At 42.1% G+C, this 22,486-nt stretch overlaps 1 protein-coding gene across 5 annotated transcripts in view; it reads left to right on the forward strand.

The window, feature by feature from the left end:
- GLYCTK (glycerate kinase) overlaps positions 1-22,486 on the forward strand; it is a 44,553-nt gene that overhangs the window by 16,710 nt on the left and 5,357 nt on the right. For 3 of the 5 annotated variants that reach the window (XM_030205313.1, XM_030205311.1, XM_030205312.1), the window contains 4 exons: positions 5,331-5,518; positions 6,846-7,295; positions 7,554-7,705; positions 20,373-20,548. In XM_030205313.1, coding sequence (XP_030061173.1) covers positions 6,901-7,295; positions 7,554-7,705; positions 20,373-20,548 — 723 coding nt within the window. In that variant the 5' untranslated portion in view covers positions 5,331-5,518; positions 6,846-6,900. The remainder of the gene's footprint in view (positions 1-5,330; positions 5,519-6,845; positions 7,296-7,553; positions 7,706-20,372; positions 20,549-22,486) is intronic. The other 2 variants (XM_030205314.1, XM_030205315.1) reach the window with 2 other exon arrangements.

Consider the following 22,486-nt stretch of genomic DNA (forward strand, 5'->3'; position numbering starts at 1 on the left):
TCCAATCCTGGGTCTTCCCACAGTATATGGTACCTTCACTGATGTGTTTTCCAAGAATGAAGCCAAAACCCTACTGCCTCATCAAGAATATGAATGCCCTATTCACCTCTTACTGGATAAGGTGCCACCCAGTGGTAAGGTCTATATGCTCTCCATTCCAGATACTAAAGTTATGAGGGAGTACATCCAGGATAATTTATGACAGGGCTTTATCCATCCCTCTACCTCTCTGACAAGAGCAGGATTCTTTTTTGTAGGGAAGAAGGACAGATCCCTTGCAGCCATCAATTGATTACCGTGGTTTGAACGCGATCACTGTCGAGAATAAATACCCCTTGCTGCTCATAGCAGAGTTGTTTGACTGCTTACAGGGGGCCACCATTTTCACCAAACTGGACCTCCGTGGGACCTATAATTTAATCCGGATCTGAGCTGGCAATGAGTGGAAAACAGCTTTCAGCACACAGGATGGACATTATGAATACCTGGTGGTGCCATTTGGATTATGCAGTACCTCCGCTATTTTCCAACACTTCATAAATGAGGTGTTCCAAGATCTCCTTTACCCCAGGGTCTCGGACTACCTACTCAGGGATGATCCAGGAAATTACTGACCGGTAATCCTGATGTCAGTGCTGTGCAAAACAATGGAAACTATTATAAAGAATAAAATTACAGAACACATAGACAAACACGATTAATGAGACAGCATGGGTTCAGCCAAGGGAAGTCTTGCCTCACCAGTTTGCTTCATTTCTTTGAAAGCATGAATAAACATTCAGATAAAGGTGAGCCAGTTGATGTAATGTATCTAGATTTTCAGAAAGCTTTTGATAAAGCTCCTCATGAGAGACGCCTGAGAAAATTAAAGTCATGGGATAGGAGGCAAGGTTCTGGTGTGGATTAGGAATTGGTTATTGGACAGAAAACAGAGGGTAGGGTTAAATGGTCATTTCTCTCAATGGAGGAAGGTGAACAGTGGAGTGCCGCAGGGATCTGTACTAGGACCGGTGCTATTTAACATTTATAAATGTTATGGAAATCAGGACAATGAGCGAGATGATTAAATTTGTAGATGACATAAAACTATTCAAGGTTGTTTAAAAAAAAGCATGCAGACTAGGAAGATCTTAGGAAATTGGAAGACTGGGCATCCAAATTGCAGATGAAATTTAAAGTGGACAAATGCAAGGTGATGCACATTGGAAGGAATAATCTGAATCGTAGTTCTAGGTGTCATTGTAGATAATACACTGAAATCTTCTGCTCGGTGTGTGGCGGCAACCAAAAAAGCAAACAGGATGCTAGGAATTATTAGGAAATGGACGGTGGATGAGACTGAAAATACTATAATGCCTCTGTATCACTCCATAGTGTGACCTCACCTTGAGTATTGCGTTCGGTTCTGGTTGCCGTATCTCATAATTAGAAAAGATTCAAAGAAGAGCGACCAAAATCATAAAGAGGATGGAATTCCTCTCGTATGAGGAAAGGCTAAAGAGATTAGGGCTCTTCAGCTTGGAAAAGAGATGGATGGAGGAGATATGATTGAAGTCTACAAATCTTAAGTGGTGTAGAATGAGTAGAAGTAAATCGATTTTTTTTTTTTTTTTTTTTTTACATAAAAGAAAATTCCAGTCAGCTCCCTCAGTCTCTCTCTGGATTTGAGCCACAGTACTGTAAGCAAGGAAGGAATGGAAGTTGAAACTTAGAACACTAGTGTGCACATGTAAAATTTGTCTCTGATTTACTGGCACTGTGTGCTGAGAGGTCACCACATGCACACGCCAGTAGGTCAGGTGACATCCAATGCTTATGCCTGTGTCAGAACTGAGGTCTGCGCATCAGTCTGGGAGCAAAGAGGATTAATTGTAACATAGTAAGTGACAGCAAATTGTGATATCCCCCTCTTCACTCAGGGTGACCTGGTTCTCAATATGCAGATCATATGCAAATTAGTGTGCTACCCCTTCTCGCTCAGGGTGACCTGGTTCCCACTAAGCAAATTAAACAGGTCTCACAAACTGCATATTTCTCAGGCAACTCTTTATTCCAGCCCCTGGGCACACTTCTTCTAGCTTAATACTTTATGCTTTCATAGGTCTTCACACTGAGCCGCCCCACACAGATACATGGGCTCAGTACTAGCTTCAATACTTTGGGGACTCCCAACCCCAGGCTTTGCAGCCTGCTTCTCTCAGTACTTTGGACACACAGTCCTTCCTTTGAACACACAGTTCTTTACAAGTACTGGGGACACACAGTCCAACACTAATGCTTTAGAGCCTTCTTACCCCAGGGTTTTCAGCCTGCTTGTTTCCTTTGGACACCCAGTCCACCACAAGTCCATAAGGTTAGCCAGTATCTTCCAGGGGGATCTCTCTTCTTCTGCTGCCAGCTCACTTCTCTTCCTTTCACAACTCAGGTGTGGTATAAAGTGGTTAATTAGCTACACAGGACCCAGCCCATTACCTCCTACACCTGTGGACATCCCAGGGCTCTCCCCGGTCCTAGCGACCTCCACCTATTCTCCTGCTAACGCCCTCTAGTGGCCTACCCCGGGTAGGACCCTCTTACTTATCACAAAATGAAGACCTGATCGGTCCATCCAATTGCCTCAATTTTTGGGTTTTCTTCCAGGTACTTGTGACCTGTCTTGGCCACTGTTGGAAACAGGATACTGGAGTAGATGGACCATTGGTCTGACCCAATATGGCTACTGTTATGTTCTTATGTTCTACCTCCCTGTCCAAGCATCAAATTCATGTCAAGACGGTGCTGCAGCCCAATATGGGAAAAAGGCCTATATGTTAATTTGGAGAAACCTTTAAGCACATGGCCTTTCCCTTTTTGGGGTATATAGTTTCTTCTTCCAGCTTTCAGATGGATTTGGACAAATCTGCACCAATCCAGGATTGGCCACAACCCATGGGCCTTAAGGCCCTTCAGAGATTCCTGGGCTTTACCAACTATCACTGGCTATTTATCCACAATTACTGCAGCTTAGCCCTGGAGTAGTGGAGACGCCTTTTGAAAGGGACCCATCACCATTGAGCATAAGAACTTGGTATATTTACAAGAAACCAAAAGACAGAACCCCCGTCAGGCCAGGTGGTCACTCTTCTCCCACTTTGATTTTTGCATCTCCGAGCCTCAACCCATCATCGATCCAAGGAAGATACTGGCTGTCTCCCAGATTACAGTGCCCCCTGGGAAGACACTGGTTCCCAAATGACTAAGAAAGAAGCTGTTGCAGTGGGCGCATGACTCTAAATTGTCAGGTCACCCAGGAAAAGAGAGGACACTCCTGCTGGTCCAATGCCATTATTATTGGCCTCAAATGGCTTAGGAAGTTCAAGAATACGTCAACTCATATGTCAGTTGTGCCAAGAATAAGCCAGTGCATGTGTGCCTGTTGGACTTCCTCCAGCCTCTTCCAGTTCCAGAGCGACCCTGGTCATACACTGCCATGGATTTTGTCACCGATCTTCTACCATCTCAAGGGTATTCTACTATCTGGATGGTGGTAGATCGCTTCTCTAAGATGGCACATTTTGTTCCTCTGAACTCCCTTCCATAGGCTTCCTCCTTGGCCCAGCTCTTTATCGAGGAGATATTTCGTCTCCATGAACTGCTGGAACGCATAGTTGGTGATCATGGAGTTCAGTTCACCTCTCGCTTCTGGCAGAATATGTAAGAACTTCGGCGTCCAGTTGGACTTCTCAGCCTATCACCCTCAGTCTAACAACCAGATGGAGAGGGTATACGAGACCCTAAAGAAACTTTGAGCCTACGTTAATGGGCTGAGTTTTCCTGTAATAACCATGTTAGTACAGCGACCAGCTCTTCTCCCTTCTATGTGGTATGTGGGGCAACATCCCCGGATTCCAGTACCGGTCCGCCTTTCCTCCTCCACACCCATGGTTCAGTAGGCGGCTGGAAGTATCTGGGAAATCTGTCACAAAACGCCTAGCCACCCACCTGGGATTACCCCATGGCCACTTAGAGGGTCTATCCCCAGCACAGCTCAGGTCCCTTGCAGCTGCTGCTTGTGCTGTACACTAGCATCCTCCTCCCACCGACTGGGTCACAACCATCTCTGGGTGAGTCCCCTGCTCTCCAGTTATCCTCAGTGATTTCTAGGTTACTGGAGCCACACTCCTAATGGTGCCACAGTTCCCAGAAAGCACTCATGGATCCAACACACAAACCACTAAGATTCTTTATCAGTCCAGATAGGCAGAACAAACAAACAATTGTGTTTATTCTCAGAACTTGGAACAGTGGACAAAAATGTGCAATTGACAAACAATAACAGGTAACTGAGGGATCCTTTTACTAAGGTGCGCTGAAAATGGCTTGCAGTAGTGTAGGCATGGATTATGGGCACACGCCAATCCATTTTTCAGTGCGCCTGTAAAATTTTTGCCGAAAATGGACATGCGGCAAAATGAAAATTGCTGTGCGTCCATTTTGGATGTGAGACCTTATCGCCAGCCATTGACCTAGTGGTAAAGTCTCACGCGGTAACCGGGCAGTAATGACTTACGCGTGCCAAATGCCACTTGGCGCGTAGCGGACATGCACTAAAAATTACCACAAGGGCCACGCGGTAGCCTGCAGTAACTCAATTTTTGCGCACGTTGGGCACACACAGACACGTGGCTTAGTAAAAGGTCCCTTCAAATATGGATCAATTATAACACTAACTAAACATCTATATATTGTCTAAATAGTACCTGGGAAGATCAGGACATATAATTCACAGAACCTCAGCAAAGAGATCTGTCGCTCTTTCTTCCTGGCAAAATCAGTACACTCTAAAGGAAATGAGCTCCTGGGCCAGTCGGAGCCCAATCAACAGGATTTGAAAGTATACTGATGCTTGCTTCCTGCTTGTGTTAAACAACAAGAACATTCAGTTCCCTATAACAGCTTTACAGCAAAGAAACACCACCTGCTGGCCAAATAGGAGAAATACATAATTAAAATAGGAAATCTAATACATTTTACAGGCTTAAAACACACTGTTTCTTCACAGTTCCTATTTAGGGATCTTACATATTGGAGGCTATGTGCATGAAGAAGGTTTGTGATTTCTGATTTTTAAATATAAAGCAAAGCTATAAGTCTCTTTCTAACTGCAGTGTGTTCGAGTTAGATCCAACACGGAGTCTTTCTGTTGCTACAGAACTCTTTATTTATCTTACAAAACACTGCCTCCTCATTGGCCATCCTAAGTAGCAACTGCTGATTCCTGTATTAACCAGAGATGCTTAAAATATAGAGAACCCTAAACATGAAGGTAACGGGCCTCTCCTGTTTTGCAGTAGACGTGGAGAAGATTTGGGAGACTGGCCTGTGTTTAATCATTAATGTTGTTCTGGAGAGAAGCGACCTTGGGACTGGTTTAAAATAAAAAAACAAACTTCCGACCCATGGATAGCAAGAGTGCATTCAAAGAGCAGTATTCATAAGTCACTTCATCCATACACACTGTACAAAGGGAAACTAGAAGGTAATTCTGCATTTGAGTATAGCAGTTAAAATTATGCTTTTTGTAAAGAAAAAAATGTTTATTAACCAGATAGATAGTTTTGTATATTGAAGATAATATACTTGGAGAAAACAGTGTGTATATGAATGGGCTGTGATGTGTGTGTGAGAGTGAGAAAGCAAGAGATGATTCCAGTGGCCTGCATGTTGAAGGTGTTTGTAATGAATAGTTCTTGGATTTCTCAGTTTGTATTTAGCTTATGCCTTTTTGTTGGTAGCTTAAGGCAAATTATATACAGGTTGTTATTCTTGGGGTAAGAGTGCCAGTTTTTCTCAGATAAGGTTACCTGTCATTAATTCAGATCCTTAAGAGAGGTTAAAGAACCTACCAGCTGGTAGTCAAGGCACTTGTGTGGTTAGCAGGTGCTGCTAACCATAAATGTCAGCTAACATTTACTAACGCTGAATATTCCGTCTGACTGCCTTGGCACTATCTGGACAGTGCCAAGATGGTCTGTGGGCAGAGCTTGGGCAGGGCCAGATTTACCTGATTAGCACAATATTCAGACAGCTAACTAGATAACAAACTGATAAAATTAGGATAGCACAAAGGCTTTCCGAACCTTATTTTTATTTTAAATGTTTGTTATGCGATATGAACATTGCCACTAACCAGATAGCACCACTGGTCAGTGCTGATTCCTGGATATTCAGCGCCGACTTCTATCCAGATGCCAGTGCTGAATATCCAGTGCTTTTTTACCCAACTGGATGGTGTTTTTAAAAAATAACCGTCACAGGTTTTATATTGGCCCCCTAGATTCTTTGGAAGAACGAACTTACCAGCTCTTTATTATGACCTGAATGTTCTATTTTTAAACTCTGTCTTTTGTACACTTTCTTAGTCTAGGAGTGGTCAGTGGTAATGAAATCTCTCAAGAGTGACCAGAGATACTAGAATCTGTAAAGAAATGAGAGTTAGACTGTGTGTAAAGAAGGGCCTATAGGTATAGAAATTTAATGTAAAGTTACATCACATTACTGCTTGTCACATTTCTGGAAATGTAATTACTGAACCCTTAGTTTGTACAAAACTAAGACCAGGTGGAGTCAGGAGCATGATTAAAGATGCCTAAGTCTGTCAAAAAAAAAAGAAAGATGAATACAGCCGTACCAGAAAATTGTTAGTAACTATAGAATTTGTTGAGGAGGTATGTGTTTACTAAGACAGTGATTAGAAACATGTAAGTCTGCAAAGAAATAAATCTACAGAAAAATCCGATGATATCAAGAAAGAGCGAAAATGTCATTCAAAGGCACCGAATTTCATCCTCTCTTGTTCTTTTCAGGTTAAACATGACTCGGCGTTGGAACAGGGAGTCCTAAGAGTTGGCTTCATACATCATGGCCAACATATTTAGAAAATTGTATTGCATCCACCAAGCTTATGTGAAAAAAATCATTTGGTTTCAAAACTCTTATCGGGCACATAAGCAAACCCACTGCTACAGCATGTCTCTCCAGGAGCATGGGCAGCAGATCTTCCACTGTGCAGTTAGTGCCGTTATGCCAGAGAACATGCTGAGGAGGAGCATAACACTTGTGAATGAAGGTTCCCCCAGACTCATCGTGGGGGGCCAAAAGTTTTCGATTCAGAAGAACCTGTATCTGGTGGGTTTTGGGAAAGCTGTGCTTGGAATGGCTGCAGAAGCGGAGAAGATCATAGGGAATCATCTGGTGCAGGGCCTAGTCAGTGTCCCACTTGGCATATGTGCAAGTCTTCAGGAGGCAGGAAGAAGGTAAGAGTGTTAGAAGGTGGTTTCTTTTTGCTAGTGTCTGTGAAAGTTGTTGCACCAGAATACTGACATGGCAAGGGTGAACTTGATGATATTCGTCGAGTTTCAAGTTTATTAAAATTTGATATACCACCTTAGAGTGAAAACTTTCAGAGCAGTTTACAATATAAAATCAATTAAGAAGAAGGAAAAAATAGTAAGAATAGGAGACGATAGAGGAACTTACGTATTCACGCATATCACTTCTGTTGTATTTTATAGGAAGATGTTACTTAAATCAGACAGTAGGATCAAAGTCATGGAAGGAGCCAAGCACAATCTTCCAGATGAGGCTGCACTATTTGCAGCTGAGGAAATCGAGAGATTGACTTTGGGGCTGACAGCTAATGATCTGCTCCTGGTTCTGATCTCGGGTAAGGCCATGATCTTTCTCTCCAGGAACTTTATCCCATCATTTCTCCTCATTATCACCCTCCTAGTTTTTCCTTGTCTTTCATTGTTTGCTCTCAAGTCTTCCTTTCATTGCCGTAGTTTTTGATTATATGCACTATTTCTCCTTTCCTTCCTGCTTCCCACTTGCTCTTCTCTTTGTCACTTCTACCCCTGTTTGACCTAATCCATTTTGGGTAATTTTAAGATGGCCCATAGGACCTGAATCATGGGAATCACTTTCCCATTGCCCTGCTAACCAACCCTTAAAGGGAAACACAATGTGCAATTCCATTTGGTGCCATTCCTACAGCTGGCCCAGTTTTAATTCCAGGCAAATATGTTCGCTTCTGTGGGAAAATGCATATGGAGCTTTCAGAATGAAATCCTGTTACAAGAAATGATTTATCTTGGGGGAAGAGCTCTAGAGCACTCACTAATGTTTATAATTTTTTATATATATATATATATATATATAATTCACCAGTTGCCGATTAAAGCAACAATAATCACAATTGCAATGAATTAAATATTATCTCTGTTGAAATGCAGTGTCCTGCATTTCCAGATTTAAAGTCATGCACCCAGGACACAAACACCATCTATTTAGTTTCAGAAAAGGTTTATTTAAGGTACAAATCATGTAAATAATATTGCAAACCAAACGAGAGGTAGGTCTTACAGATCTTTACAGAGAATCTGTACTTAAGTAAAGTAAGGTAGCAGGTCTAGATCAAAAGTTATGTTACTTACAAGTCCTTGTTACATAGTATGAACAGCATGAGGTAAGCACATGGTTGCAGAAGAGGTCCTCATAGCAGGCAGGCAGGTGAGCTGCAGGTCCCAGGAAGATGCAGGATTGAAGAGAAAACTAGCTAGCTGGGCTGCTCCCAGGCTTTTATAATGTTCCCTGAGTCCTGGATATTGTAGTTTGCAGGGGATCTTGGGTATTGTAGTTTGCAGGGAAGCATGGTCACATGTTTCCTGGATATCTGCTGGCAAATGGCTTTTCTATAGCTTTGAGGGCTTTTGCACAGGTTTTAGTCTGTTCATATGATCACATTACAAGTCTTTCCTTACTGCACATGTCCTCCCTGATAGCTGATGGGAGGGGGCAGATATACATATCTGAGGCAAAAAGCAAATGCCTTGTTTATGCTTTTCCTCTGAAGTCTTTGTCTTCAATGGGTTCTCCAGACTTTCTGTCTCTTGGGTCTTTGGTTTTCCGAGATGTCCTGATGAGCCTTCAAGTATCCACCTAGTCATGCTTTGTTTCAGATGGGAGGAGAAGAAAGCTATATCCCAGTACCTTTTGTCTCTGTTAAGTGTTTGTAATTGCGTAGCCATGCTATCAGAAGTTCCCAGAAAAAGGGATGGGGAAAGAGGATGGGCTTGAAATGAAAGCCAGTTTCTGCTGCATTTTCAATATGTTTTTTAAAGCTGTATTTTTATATTGGTATAACTGATCCAGTAAAATCAATAACTCTGCTTACATATTTAATTCTGACAATTAGCTTATACCATAACATCCTCACAAATATTCTTCCCTTCCCTGACCTAACCCTGCCCATTTTTGGGCAGTACTATTTTGGTCATCTCCGTGCATGCTAGGAACTTTTGAGTTCTGCTCACCCTGAGGCAAATGTGCATTTGTCATGTACTTTTCCATTTGTATATTTATTTATTTAACACATTTATACCCCATATTTTCCCACTAGTAGTAGGCTCAATGTGGCTTACAGAAGACTGTAGGGAAAACTACAATGCATTAAAATACAAATTAAACAATGAAATAGTAAAATAGTAAACGTTTACGTATCGTATAGACAACAAAAATAATAAGAGTGAGTACGAAAGATAGGGTCCATGGATTTTGCTGTAATAAAAGAAGAGGTAAATTAGGTTGATTCAAAACAAGCACACCAGGCATCAGTTTGCAAGATGAATGAATTTTGGAATGCTAAAAGGTCCTTATAGTCATCATCATGTTCTATGACTTGGGGCCTTTGATTACTTGGCCCCGGTCACTGGACTGAAAAATTAAATTGTGAGGAGATATAAAGTAGAAGGAAAGATATCCAGGTAGCCCAAAAGAGAAAACTGCATCTCCTTTCATTGTTAAAATTGTAATGGCCCAATTCTAAGTGGGAAAAGATTATTTTAATTGTTTAGCAGTTTATTATTTTATTTATAATTAAGCTTATAGTTTATTGCTATATTTATAATTAATCATACTTGGTTTCATGTACCTCACTTGAACATACTTCTGGTGAAGTTATTAATTAAATCAGATAAATATAATAATAAATAAAAACAAGAATTGTAGAGAGTTTGTACAGAATTGCTGGGGGAAACTCTAGACCAGTGATGGCGAACCTTTCAGAGACCGAGTGCCCAAACAGCAACCCAAAATCTAATTATTTATCGCAAAGTGCCATTCCCCCTCCCTCTCCCCCTCGTCCCCTCTCCCTCCCAGTTCCAGGGTTATAGTGGGAGGAACCATAATGCTGCTTATTCAATGACTCTCTCCTATCAGCATTTTCCTACTACTGTGGTAGCCAATCTTTGTGCCCCACAAATGGAATGGTGTTTTATTTAATCCTGCAGTGCTGTCATAGTGAAAACACACCAGCAACCCTACATGGAGGCTGATCTGACAAGGAAACCAATGGCGTCAAAGACAAAAGCTTTTCCAGAGCAGCCCGCCCTCCCTCTGTCCGAGTACCAGGGCCCCCTCCGAAATTTAAAAGTCATACCTGGTCGGGGTTAAGGTGGCGTCGGTGGCAGCAGCAGCAGCAGTGAAAAGCGTGCTGACTTGGCGCGCCTTTAGCCTTCCCTTCTGTCTCTCAAGCTCTGTGGTCCCGCCTTTGCAGAAACAGGAAATGAAGGCGGGACCAGAGCTTGAGAGACAGAAGGGAAGGTTGAAGGCGCGCCAAGTCAGCACGCTTTTCACTACTGCTGATGCCACCTTAACCCCGATCAGGTATGACTTTTATTCGGAGGTGGGCCCTGGTGCTCGGAGGGCGGGGCAGGGGGGCTGGAACTGTATACAAATGCTAGAAGCCTAAAAAATAAGATGGGAGAGTTAGAGTATTTAGCGCTAAATGATAAGGTAGATATAATAGGCATCTCAGAGACTTGGTGGAAAGAGGACAATCAATGGGACACTGTGTTAACAGGGTACAAATTGCATCGCAATGATCAAAAGGATCAATTTGGAGGGAGTGGGCTTGCACTATATGTTAAAGAGGGAACTGAGTCAAATAAAATAAACATTTCACATAAAACAGATAGCAGTGTGGAATCATTATGGATAGAAATTCCATGTGTGAAGGGAAGGGAGTATTGTAGGGCTGTACTACCGTCCACCAGGACAGAATGAACAGACAGAGACTAGGAAAGCTGGAAAAATGGGCAACAATATAATAATGGGTGACTTCAGTTACCAAATCACCTTGGAATATGTAGAATATAACTCAAATCGAAATAACAATTTTCTACAATTATTAGAGTGTTGAAAGGTGTTCTAGGATCCACTTATATGAAAAAAGATGTGGAGAAAAAAAGACCTCAGTAAGACCGGATACACCTTATAATAAGGAGTGCCTCATTAATTATCAGTCTTTAAAAAAACTCCACATTGCATAACTTCATAAGCTGATATCCAAACACCTAATCAATCACCCATCAATGGAAACACAAAAATTCAAATACCTTGTACCATACAAAAATGTTACTTATCTTGGATGGTAAGCCAATGGATAAACATCTTCCACAAAGTCCGTATTATACCTCAAAAAGGTGTGGCATTATCTTCATGTCCCGACAGGGAGCCCTGTTTCGCCAAAACACGGTCTTATATCGATGCTGTCTGGATTTAACGGTTTTACTAGTAAAGAGGACACAAGAGCAGGTCACAATAGAGAAACAGCATTGTGAAGAGTTAATAAAAGCAGAAGAAGGGACAACAAATTTTGCTGAAGAGTTGAAGGATTTCCAATTCAAATTGGATAAATTTCAGAAAGAACTACGGGCTCAGAAGATTAAGAAATACCAAAGATGAGCGAGACTCTAAAGAGGGATATGTTTATCCCTGGATGAAAAAGGACACAGCAGATAATACTAATAAGAAACAAACACGCCTTCAATTTTCCTCTGACACCTTTAGTAGCAATGATGAACCCAATGATCCGCCGGGGGATCTAAGAAAAGATGGTTATGGAAGAAACAGAACCTGGAAGTCAAGAGACAAGGGAAATCGGAATTTGAACCAAAGACCGCAAACCAGGTCACAACGACGCAACCAGCAGTGGTGAACATTTCTGATAGAGAGTTAACATTGCATGAAATTAAAGTATTGAGTAGAGGGTTGTCGTTCATTCCTACTGGTTTTCATGATCCTTTTTTATTTAGAATGGACATTGAAAAGTTTATTCGAAAGTTGAATTTGAAATTATTTTTTGCTTCAGAAGATCATGAGGAGATTAGAGATAGGTCCATTGTAAGTGAACTGTCAAAATGGATTCCAACGGGTAATTTAGATGCGGTGCTGTCTACGTTCAAACTGTGTATTTTGAAAGATCTGGAGGAAGTGGAAACTCACTTACCTAGACGGAAGTTGAATTTAGAAAAAGAAGAGCGCATGGCTATATAAAGCTTAAAAAATGATACTAGTATTACTATACGAAGAGCCGGCAAAGGGGATGCTGTCATCATGATACAGAATACCATAGATTATATGATGGAGATTAGACGCCAACTATGTGATAGAGACACTTATTTGGAATTAAGTGAAGATCCCTCTGACATAGTGCAAGAACATATAGCGAAGCTGACTGAGAAAGGAAGACAAGAGGGCTTTTTGACTAACAAAGAATTTACATTTTTGGTTCCTGTTTTCTACACACTTCCTAAGATTCATAAGAATATACATAAACCTCCGGGCCGACCGATTGTATCGGCCCAAGGATCCCTGTTGGAACGTTCAGCTCAGTTTATAGATAAGATCTTACAACCCTATATGTTCATGATAAAATCATTTGTACAAGACAGCTCTCATTTCTTAAGATTACTGGAATCTATGCAAGGACAGCTCACCCCCGGCATGATATTAGTCACACTAGATGTGTGCGCGTTATACACCTCCATTCCCCAAAATGAAGCTTTGCAAGTAGTGCAACAAACTCTAGAATGTAGACCTCGCCCCCATCTTATTCCCACAAGTTTTATGTTGGAATTGACACAGATTACTCTCTCTGAAAATTACTTTACGTGTGATCATAAATATTATTTTCAACAAACGGGGGTGTCTATGGGAGCAGCTTGCTCCCCTACGATTGCCAATTTATTTATGGAAGAATTTGAAAATAAATGGATATATACTTCCAATTGGTTTGTTCATGCCATCTGCTGGTTTCGCTACATTGATGATATTTTTATGATCTGGGATGGGACTTTGATCCAACTGGCTCACTTTATCAGTGAGCTTAATGCATGTCATGACACTATTAAATTTGAGTTTCATCATAGTGTTTCATGCATTGCTTTTTTGGATGTTCAAGTGGAGAAGAAAGATAATCAGTTGAATACATCTGTGTTCATAAAACCTACTGATAGGAATACTACGCTTCAATATCAGAGTATGCACCCTAATCACTGTAGGATGAACATACCCTTTGCTCAATTTATCAGATATAGAATGATTTGTTCCTCTAAAATGGAATTTAAACATCATGCCAATAATTTAGAACAGAGATTGCTGGATCGGGGTTATCCTGACAAATTGGTATCTACTGCCAAAAAGAGAGCCCTACATAACCATAGAGAATGGTTGCTACAACCTAAGATCGAGACACAAGATGCTAAAGAATTGCTGACGTTTGTGACAAAATTTAATTCTCATACTAATATTATGACTAGAATCATTAAAAAACATCTACCATTATTACGGGTCCATCCTTGTTTTCAGAATCTTGATGTGATCTTTTCCTTTCAAAGAAATAGGAATCTAAGTGATGCTTTATGCACAGCTGAAACGTGGAATCGAACTATAGCACGGAATGACAGTGAGGGTTCCCATACAGCTTGTGGAAGATGTTCAGTATGTGATAACATGATAGTGTCTAATGTGTTTAAGGATCAGCGCACAGGAAAGAACTATCCACTTCGCAATGTAACTAATTGTGCATCTAGGAATGTTATATATGTTATACATTGCCCATGTAGCTTGTATTACGTGGGCCAAGCATCTCGCCCATTAAAAACGCAATTGATAGAACACAGACACTGCATATAGACAGAAAAAATGCAAGAACCTATGGTAACCCACTGCATTTATAAACAACATAAATTTACTGAACTACAGTGCATAGTAGTTGAGCAGATTCAAATTACAGAGTGAAAAGGTGATATTAGATGATTGCTTAGGCAAAAAGAGCAACGCTGGATTTTTACTTTGAAAACCGTGATTCCTTCTGGATTGAACATTTCAATTGAATGGAAAGCCTTTCTTTAAACTTATTGGTTTGGATAGCGGTGATGTCACACGCCGAGTATATAAACCTTAACGATTGAGGAAGAAGCTGGCCGCCATTTAATTTCATTTGTAAGCCTAAGGAAGCACGGAAGGCGAGCTCATTTCTTGGATGTTGACATTGAAACTTTCCCCCTGATGCAGCCAATTTTTGGCGAAACAGGGCTCCCTGTTGGGATATGAAGATAATGCCACACCTTTTTGAGGTATAATACGGACTTGTGGAAGACGTTTATCCATTGGCTTACCATCCAAGATAAGTAACATTTTTGTATGGTAAAAGATATTTGAATTTTTGTGTTTCCATTGATGGGTGATTGGTTAGGTGTTTGGCTATCAGCTTATGAAGTTATGCAATGTGGAGTTTTTTTAAAGATTGATGATTAATGAGGCACTCCTTCTTATTATAAGGTGTATCCTTTGAAGGGAGGTGTGACCGGTCTTACTGAGGTCTTTTTTTCTCCACATCTTTTTTCATATAAGTGGATCCTAGAACACCTTTCAACACTCTAATAATTGTAGAAAATTGTTATATCGTTTGACTTCAGTTACCCCAATATTGACTGGATAAATGTTACATCAGGGAGTGCCAGGGAGATAGCATTTCTAGATATAACAAACAACTGCTTCTTGGAGCAAATGGTCCAGGAACCGACGAGAGGGGAAGCCATTTTGGATCTGGTCCTTGATGGCATGCAGGGCATAGTGCAAGAGGTGGCAGTGTTGGGTCCCTTGGGAAACAGTGATCATAACATGATCAAGTTTGAACTACTATCTGGGATGAACCTGCAAAGGAAATCTACTGTAGCTGCATTTAATTTTCAAAAGGGCGACTATAATAAAATGAGGAGAATGGTTAAAAAGAAGTTAAAAGGATCGGCTGCAAAAGTTAGGACACTAAGAGGGGCATAATCGAACGCGAACGCCCATCTCCATGGGCGTCTGTCTCCAAGAAAGGGTACATGAAGGAGCGGGACAGACCGTGTTTTCGAAAAAAAATGGGCGTCAATCTTTTTTTCGATAATACGGTTTGTGCCAGGCAAATGCATCGGATTTGTGCGGATTTGAGCTGGGCGGTTTCGTTTTTCAGCGATAATGGAAACCGAAGGCACCCAGCTAAAAAACGAACAAATCCAAGGCATTTGGTCGTGGGAGGGGCCAAGATTCGTAGTGCACTGGTCCCCCTCTCATGCCAGGACACCAACCGGGCACCCTAGGGTCACTTGTAACAAGTAAAAAAAAAGTTAAATACCTCCCAAGTCTATAGCTCCTTTCCCTTGGGTGCTCCTATTTACCACCACAAGTGTAACATTTGGGGGGGGGGGGGGATGGGCCTGGGTCTATCTGGGTGAAGTGCACTGCACCCACTAACAACTGCTCCAGGGACCTGCATACTGCTGTGATGGAGCTGGGTATGGCATTTGAGGCAGGCATACAGGCTGGAAAAAAAAGTTGTTAAAGTTGTTGTTTTTTTGTGGGAGGGGGTTAGTGACCACTGGGGGAGTCAGGGGTGGTGATCCCCGATTCCCTCCGGTGGTCATCTGGTCATTTAGGGCACTTTTTGGGGACTTGATCGTGAAAAAAAAGGGTCCAAAAAAAGTGACCCAAATTCGCGGTAAAAACGCCTTTCTTTTTTTTTTATTATCGGCCAAGGGCGCCCATCTCTCCTCGGCCGATAAACACACCCCAGTCCCGCCTTCACCACGCCTCCGACACGCCCCTGTCAACTTTGTTCATTCCCGTGACGGAGTGCAGTTGAAGACGCCCAAAATCGGCTTTCGATTATACCGATTTGGGCGCCTTTGCGAGATGGGTGCCCATCTCCCGATTTGGGTCGAAATATGGGCGCCCATCATTTTCAAAAATAAGGTCGTAAGGAGCTCATTTTCAAAGCACTTTAAGTCTAAGTGCTATAAGTGCTAAGTGCCATAAGTTACTATCAGGCTCATTTTCAAAAGAGAAAAACGTCCAAAAAGTGGCATGTCTGCATTTGGACGTTTATCTCACAAAAATGTCCAAATCAGTATTTTCAAAACCTCTTTTTAGACTTTTTTCTCTGAAGTCCGTCAGAAGGCCGTCTAAATCTCAAGGGGGCATGCCAGGGTCGTGTTCAAGGCGGGACGTGGGCGTTTCTAAGACTTAAGCGTCTTTCAGCCATAATGGAACAAAATTAAAATGTCCAAGACTAAAACTTAAACTTTTGAGCTAGACCTGTTTTTATGACAAATAGCTGCAGTGGGAATTGAACCCACTTCCCCAGGATCAAAGTCTGCTGCACTAACCACTAGGCTACTCCTCTACTCCACACGAGAGGTACCCGAAATTACCAGATGACCACTGGAGGGAATCAGGGATCACCTCCCCTTACTTCCCCAGTGGTCACTATCCCCCTCCCACCCCAAAAAATGTGATTAAAAATATTACTTGCCTCTATGCCAGCCAGCCTCAGATGTTATACTCAGGTCTATTAGAATAGCATGCAGGTCCCTGGAGTAGTCTAGTAGTGGTGCAGTGCAGTGCACTGCAGACAGGTGGACTCAGGCTTCTACCTCCTCCTACTTGTTACACTTGTGGAGGAAACTGTGAGCCATCCAAAACCCACCAGAAACCCACTGTACCCACATATAGGTGCTCCCATAAGGGCTATGGCAGTGGTGTGAAATTGGGGGTAGTGGGTTTTGGGTAGGGCTCAGCAGACAAGGTAAGGGAGCAATGGTGAGATGTGTACCTGGGAGCATTTTATAAAGTCCACTGTAGTGCCCCCTAGGATGCCCTATTGCTTTCCTGGGATGTCACTTTTCCACTATTCTACCGGATGCCAAGCTTTCTATAACATCTGAGCCTTGTGTCTATTGTTTATCATTAGATTTGGGTTTGAATTCAGATCTATAGAAGAAAAGAAGGTTTAATTACATATATCGAAATACCAGAGTGCTATTTTTCCATACTTCATAGCAAGAGTGTAAATCCCTAATTACCTGTCCCAGTGCAACTGAAGCTTTTACCTCCTTAGTACATGTAAATTGTTTCATCCCTGTGTGGATTCTCTGATGCCATGTGAGGCTTTCTTTCTAACCAAAGCTTTTCCTACACTCAGGACATGTAAATGGTTTCCCCTCCTGTGTGTAATCTCTGGTGCATTGTGAGGTTTACTTTCTGACCAAAGCTTTTACCAGACTCTATACATGCAAATGGTTTCTCTCCCGTGTGGACTTTCTGATGCACTTTGAGATTTATATTACAACCAAAGCTTTTACCACACTTAGAACATGTGAATGGTTTCACTCTCTATTGTGGATTTTCTTGTGTATTTTGTACGTTTTGCATTTGGATGTTTTTTTTGTTTGAAAATGGACCAAAAAATAAAACATCCAAATCGCAAAACGCTTTTCCAAACAACATTTTCAAAAGGAAAAGATAGACTTTTGTTTTTTTTTTGTAGAAAATGACATTTCCTATTCTGATTTTGGACGTTTTACAAAAAAAACGGTCAAATTCAGACTTAGATGTCATATCCAAAAATGCCCCTTGTGCATTTGACTTGCCCAAAGTCACAAGGAGCAGCAGTGGGAGTTGAACCCATGTTGCCGGGATCAAAGCCCGCTGCACTAACCATTAAGCCACGCCTCCTCTATTTTGGACGTTTTGCATTTGGACATTTTGTGTTCGAGAATGGACCAAAACCAAAAACGTCCAAATCACAAGACATCCATAGCATTTTCAAACACAAAAGATAGACGTCTATCTTTTTCGAAAATGACCTTCTTTCCTATTCAGAATTTGGACGTTTTTGTAAAATGTCCAAATTCTGATTTAGACGTTCTATCGAAAATGCTCCTCAATGTAACTTTGTAAGTCTATGTGCTTTGAAAATACGCCTCCATGTCAAGTGTGGATGTTATTAAAAAATGCCATCAGTTATCGGTCTTATAGGCTTGTTGAAAAATCAGTGTTCTCAGTCTCCATCTGCTGGTAGGCATGCATAACCCATCAGTCATTCTGGACCAGTCCAGAGGGACTAAAGGAAAGCAAATTGGCAGGTAAGACCTAATTTTTCCTTGTTAAAACTCATGCAGACTGTGCAATATTGCAGGAAGACCTTATGGAATTGGAAAACTAGGCATCCAAATGGCAGATGAAATTTAGTATGGACAAATGCAAGGTGATGCACATTGGAAAGAATAATCCAAATCATAGTTACCTGATGCTAGGGTCCACCTTGGGGGTCAGCACTCAAGGAAAAGATCTAAGTGTCGCTGTAGATAATACCCTGAAATCTTCTGCTCAATGTGCGGCGGTGGCCAACAAAGCAAACAGGATTCTAGGAATTATTAGGAAAGGGATGGTGAATAAGACCGAAAATACTATAATGCCTCTGTATCGCTCCATGGTACGACCGCACCTTGAGTATTGTGTTCAGTTCTGGTTGCCATATCTCAAAAAAGATATAGCAGAATTTTAAAAAGGTTCAAAGAAGAGCAACCAAAATGATAAAAGGGATAGAACTCTTTCATATGAGGAAAGGCTAGAGGTTAGGACTCTTCAGCTTCGAAAAGAGACGGATAAGGGGAGATACAAAATTCTGAGTGGTGTAGAATGAGTAGAAGTAAATTGATTTTTTACTCTTTCAAAAAGTACAAAGACTAGGGGACACTCAAGAAAGTTACATGGAAATACTTTTAAAAGAAATAAGAGAAAATATTTTTTCACTCGGCGAATAGTTAAGCTCTGGAACGCTTTGCTAGAGGATGTTGTAACATCAGTTAGCATATCTAGGCTTAAAAAAGGTTTGGACAAGTTCCTTGAGGAAAAGTCCATAGTCTGTTATTGAGACAAACATGGGGAAGCAACTACTTGCCCTGGGATTTGTAACATGGAATGTTGCAACGATTTGAGTTTCTGTCAGGTACTTGTGACCTGGCTTGGCCACTGTTGGAAACAGGATACTGGGCTAGATGGACCATTGGTTTGACCCAGTATGGCTACTCTTATATTCTATGTTCTTCTCTGTCTCTGGATCTGGCTCTCGCTTTAACTCAAAAGGCTCTTTCTCCGTATAGGGACCTAGCTGTCTGCCACTAACTGGAATCTCTCTGCTACAGCCCAACCTTGCGGTAGCAGGAAGTTACATCATAAAGGGGTGGGCTGTGGCAGAGAGAAGGCTCCGGTCAGTGCCAAATTCCGGAGCCCTGTACATAAAAAGGGACTTTTGAGGTAAAGGGGGGGGGGGGGGGGGGTAAGAGAGGGGCTGTGCTGGACCCAGGGACAAAGGGGAGAGAGATGTCAGTCATGTGGGGAGGAGGTACTGGGCCCTCGGGTACTGCTCTGTTGCCCAAATGGTCAGTCTGCCCCTGCTGTACAGAATTGCAGGTGGTCACTCTATTCCCTGGCTCCATCCCCGTCACTGTTCAGAATTGCAGGCGCCTCACTGGAGTTTGTATAGAACTTCAGGGGACACTCTGCTCTCAGGTTCTAGATCCCTAACTGGAGTTTGTACAGAATTGCAGGGGGATCACTGCTCTCAGGCTTCAGACCCCTCCACTGAGGTTTGTACAGAATTGCAGGAGGTCCATCTTCTCTCAAGCTCTAAGCCCCTCAGTGAAGTATAGACAGAATTGCAGGGGGTCACTCTGCTCTCAGACTTCAAACCCCTCAGTGGAGTTTGTACAGCATTTTAGTTTATTTATTAATTTATTTAGATTTTGCTCATACCTTTTTCAGGAGTAGCTGAAGGTGAGAATTGCAGGGGACATTCTATTCTCAGGCTCCAGGACCCTCGCTGGAGTTGGTAAAGAATTTCAGGGGGTCAGTCTGTTCCAGTGATCATACTCCTTACTGTACAGGCTCCACTATATAGAATTATAGGGGTTCACTTTGTTCTCAGATTCCAGATGCCTTACTGGCATTTGTATAGAGTTTCAGGGAACACTTTGCTTTGAAGTTCTAGAGCCCTCACTGGAATTTGTACAGAATTGCAGGGGATCAATCTGCTCTCAGGCTCCAAGCTCCTTCCTGGAGCTTATACAGAATTGCAGGGGACACTGTGCTCTTAGGCTCATGTGTATAGAATTGTTAAGGGAGATGTGGGGGGTCTTACTGAAGCTTATTTGTTGTGGCAGGAGGAGGCTCTGCCCTGTTACCTGCTCCTGTTCCTCCTGTGACCCTGGAGGAGAAGCAGACCCTCACAAAAATGCTGGCATCAAAAGGAGCAACCATTCATGAACTTAACACTGTGCGCAAGAGTCTTTCTCGGCTGAAAGGTGGGGGATTGGCTCGGGCAGCATACCCTGCACAGGTAAAGTATACAGGTTGAGAATGTGATCACAGAGGATTGGTGGGAGAGGATTGGCTGAGGGAGAAGAGGGCAGGGTACGAGGCGGATTGGCTCAAGGGGGAGGGCGAGAAAAAAAGTTTTGGTTTGTAATTTCAGTTTTCAGATAATTCCATTCTGTTGGAAAACAAGCACTTGTCTTATGTTACAGCAATAGCAGTAACACAATACCTCAATAAATGTATAATAAATCATGGAATACATAACCAGGTCGATATTCAAACAGATTTAACTGGCCAGAAATGGCTCCTGACCTATTGCCTGTTCAGGGCTAACCGCTAATTTTCAATGGTACTTATTCAATTAGCGCCACTGACAAAATGCAAACCAGCTGTTTTTGGAGTGTAGTTGGCACTAGGCCGGTTAAGTTCCAATATTCAGCCCTTAACTGGCAATGTTAACCACATAAATGGGACTGCGTAAAAGGCTGTCCTATCTTTGTGCAGTAACCCATAGCCGGTTAAGTGCTGAATATTAGACTTAATCAGCTATGTGTTAGCCGGTTCTGCAAAGCCAGATATTCAGTGCTGAAGCCTGGCATTGAATATCTTTAAATAATGCCAGCGGTGGTCAGCAAAACACTAAGCTCCACAAGCTGAATATCGACTCCAAAATATCAAGGAATAAAAAAAATAGTAAAGCATTAAATACATTCCCCCCCCCCCCCCCCCCCCACCCCAATATTTGGTGCTACTTAACCATCCGGGAACAGCTCCTTGCCGCTTAAATATCACTTAACGGACTATCCATGAATATTCAGCGGGAGATAGCAGGCTCTCTCCCACTGAATATATTTGCAGTTAGCGCATAGTGGCTATCCGGCCATATCACAAATATTCAGCGTATCAGCAGCTAAGTTTAGCGGTCAAATCAAGCTGTCTAAATGGCAGGCCTATCTTTGGCCATTGTAAAGGTAAATGGCCAGCACTGAATATTGGCTTGGCTGGTTAAGTTTAAACTGGCCAAAAATAAACCACATATTCAATGCTTGTCACTGGAAACGGTCCAGAATTGAATATCCAGCCTCGCCATCGACTGCGGGAGTTAACTGGGCTACTTCCCATGGTCTGAATATTGGCCCCATTGAATATAAATCTGTCAACATTGCTTACTTAAGTAATACTATAAAACTAAAATATATCCTCAATAAAACTTTCAAATCCTCAGACTCTTTACTGTTATAAAAATCAGTCAGTATAATCCCCTGTGCAGTTCACACACCATCCCCATTCTTACTGGAGAGGGAAAAAAGGACCACTCAGTTAATTATACTAAATCCTCCTCTATACCACCAACTCTATTCTACTGTTAAAACGATTCTACCCACTGAGACTGAATTCCAGGCTAGCTCCAGTAAAACTCACCGGGCCTTCGTATATTCATCCAGCCTCTCTAACATGTAAAGTTAATCTAACTTTATGTGTATATTCAGCAGTGCCATTGAACAGAAATATTGAAAATGACAGCAGGTAAAGACCATGTGGCCTTACCAGTCTGCACATCCTTATCTACTATCCCTTCCTCTTCAGTAGAGATCCTGTGTGCCTATCCCGTGCGTTCTTGAATTCAGTTACAGTCTTCATCTCCACCATCTCCATCAGGAGGCTGTTCTACTCATCCACCCCTCTTTCTGAAAAGAAGTGTTTTCTTAGGTTACTCTTGTGGAAGCAGGAAGTTATGTCATAAAGGGGCGGGCCATAGCAGAGAGAAAGTTCCGGTCAGTGCCAAATTCCAGGGCCCTCTACTTAGAAAGGGATTGTTGAGGTAAAGGGGGGAGGGGGAAGTAGTGAGAGAGGGGAAGTGCCAGACCCAGGAGCAGAGGGAGAGAGATGTCAGGCGTGAGGAGAAGGTACTGAGTGTTACCCCTTTCACCTTTATCCTATTTCCCCTCATTCCAGAGCT

The sequence above is a fragment of the Microcaecilia unicolor genome, chromosome 6, assembly GCF_901765095.1.
Source record: "Microcaecilia unicolor chromosome 6, aMicUni1.1, whole genome shotgun sequence".
NCBI classification, from domain to species: Eukaryota; Metazoa; Chordata; class Amphibia; order Gymnophiona; family Siphonopidae; genus Microcaecilia; species Microcaecilia unicolor.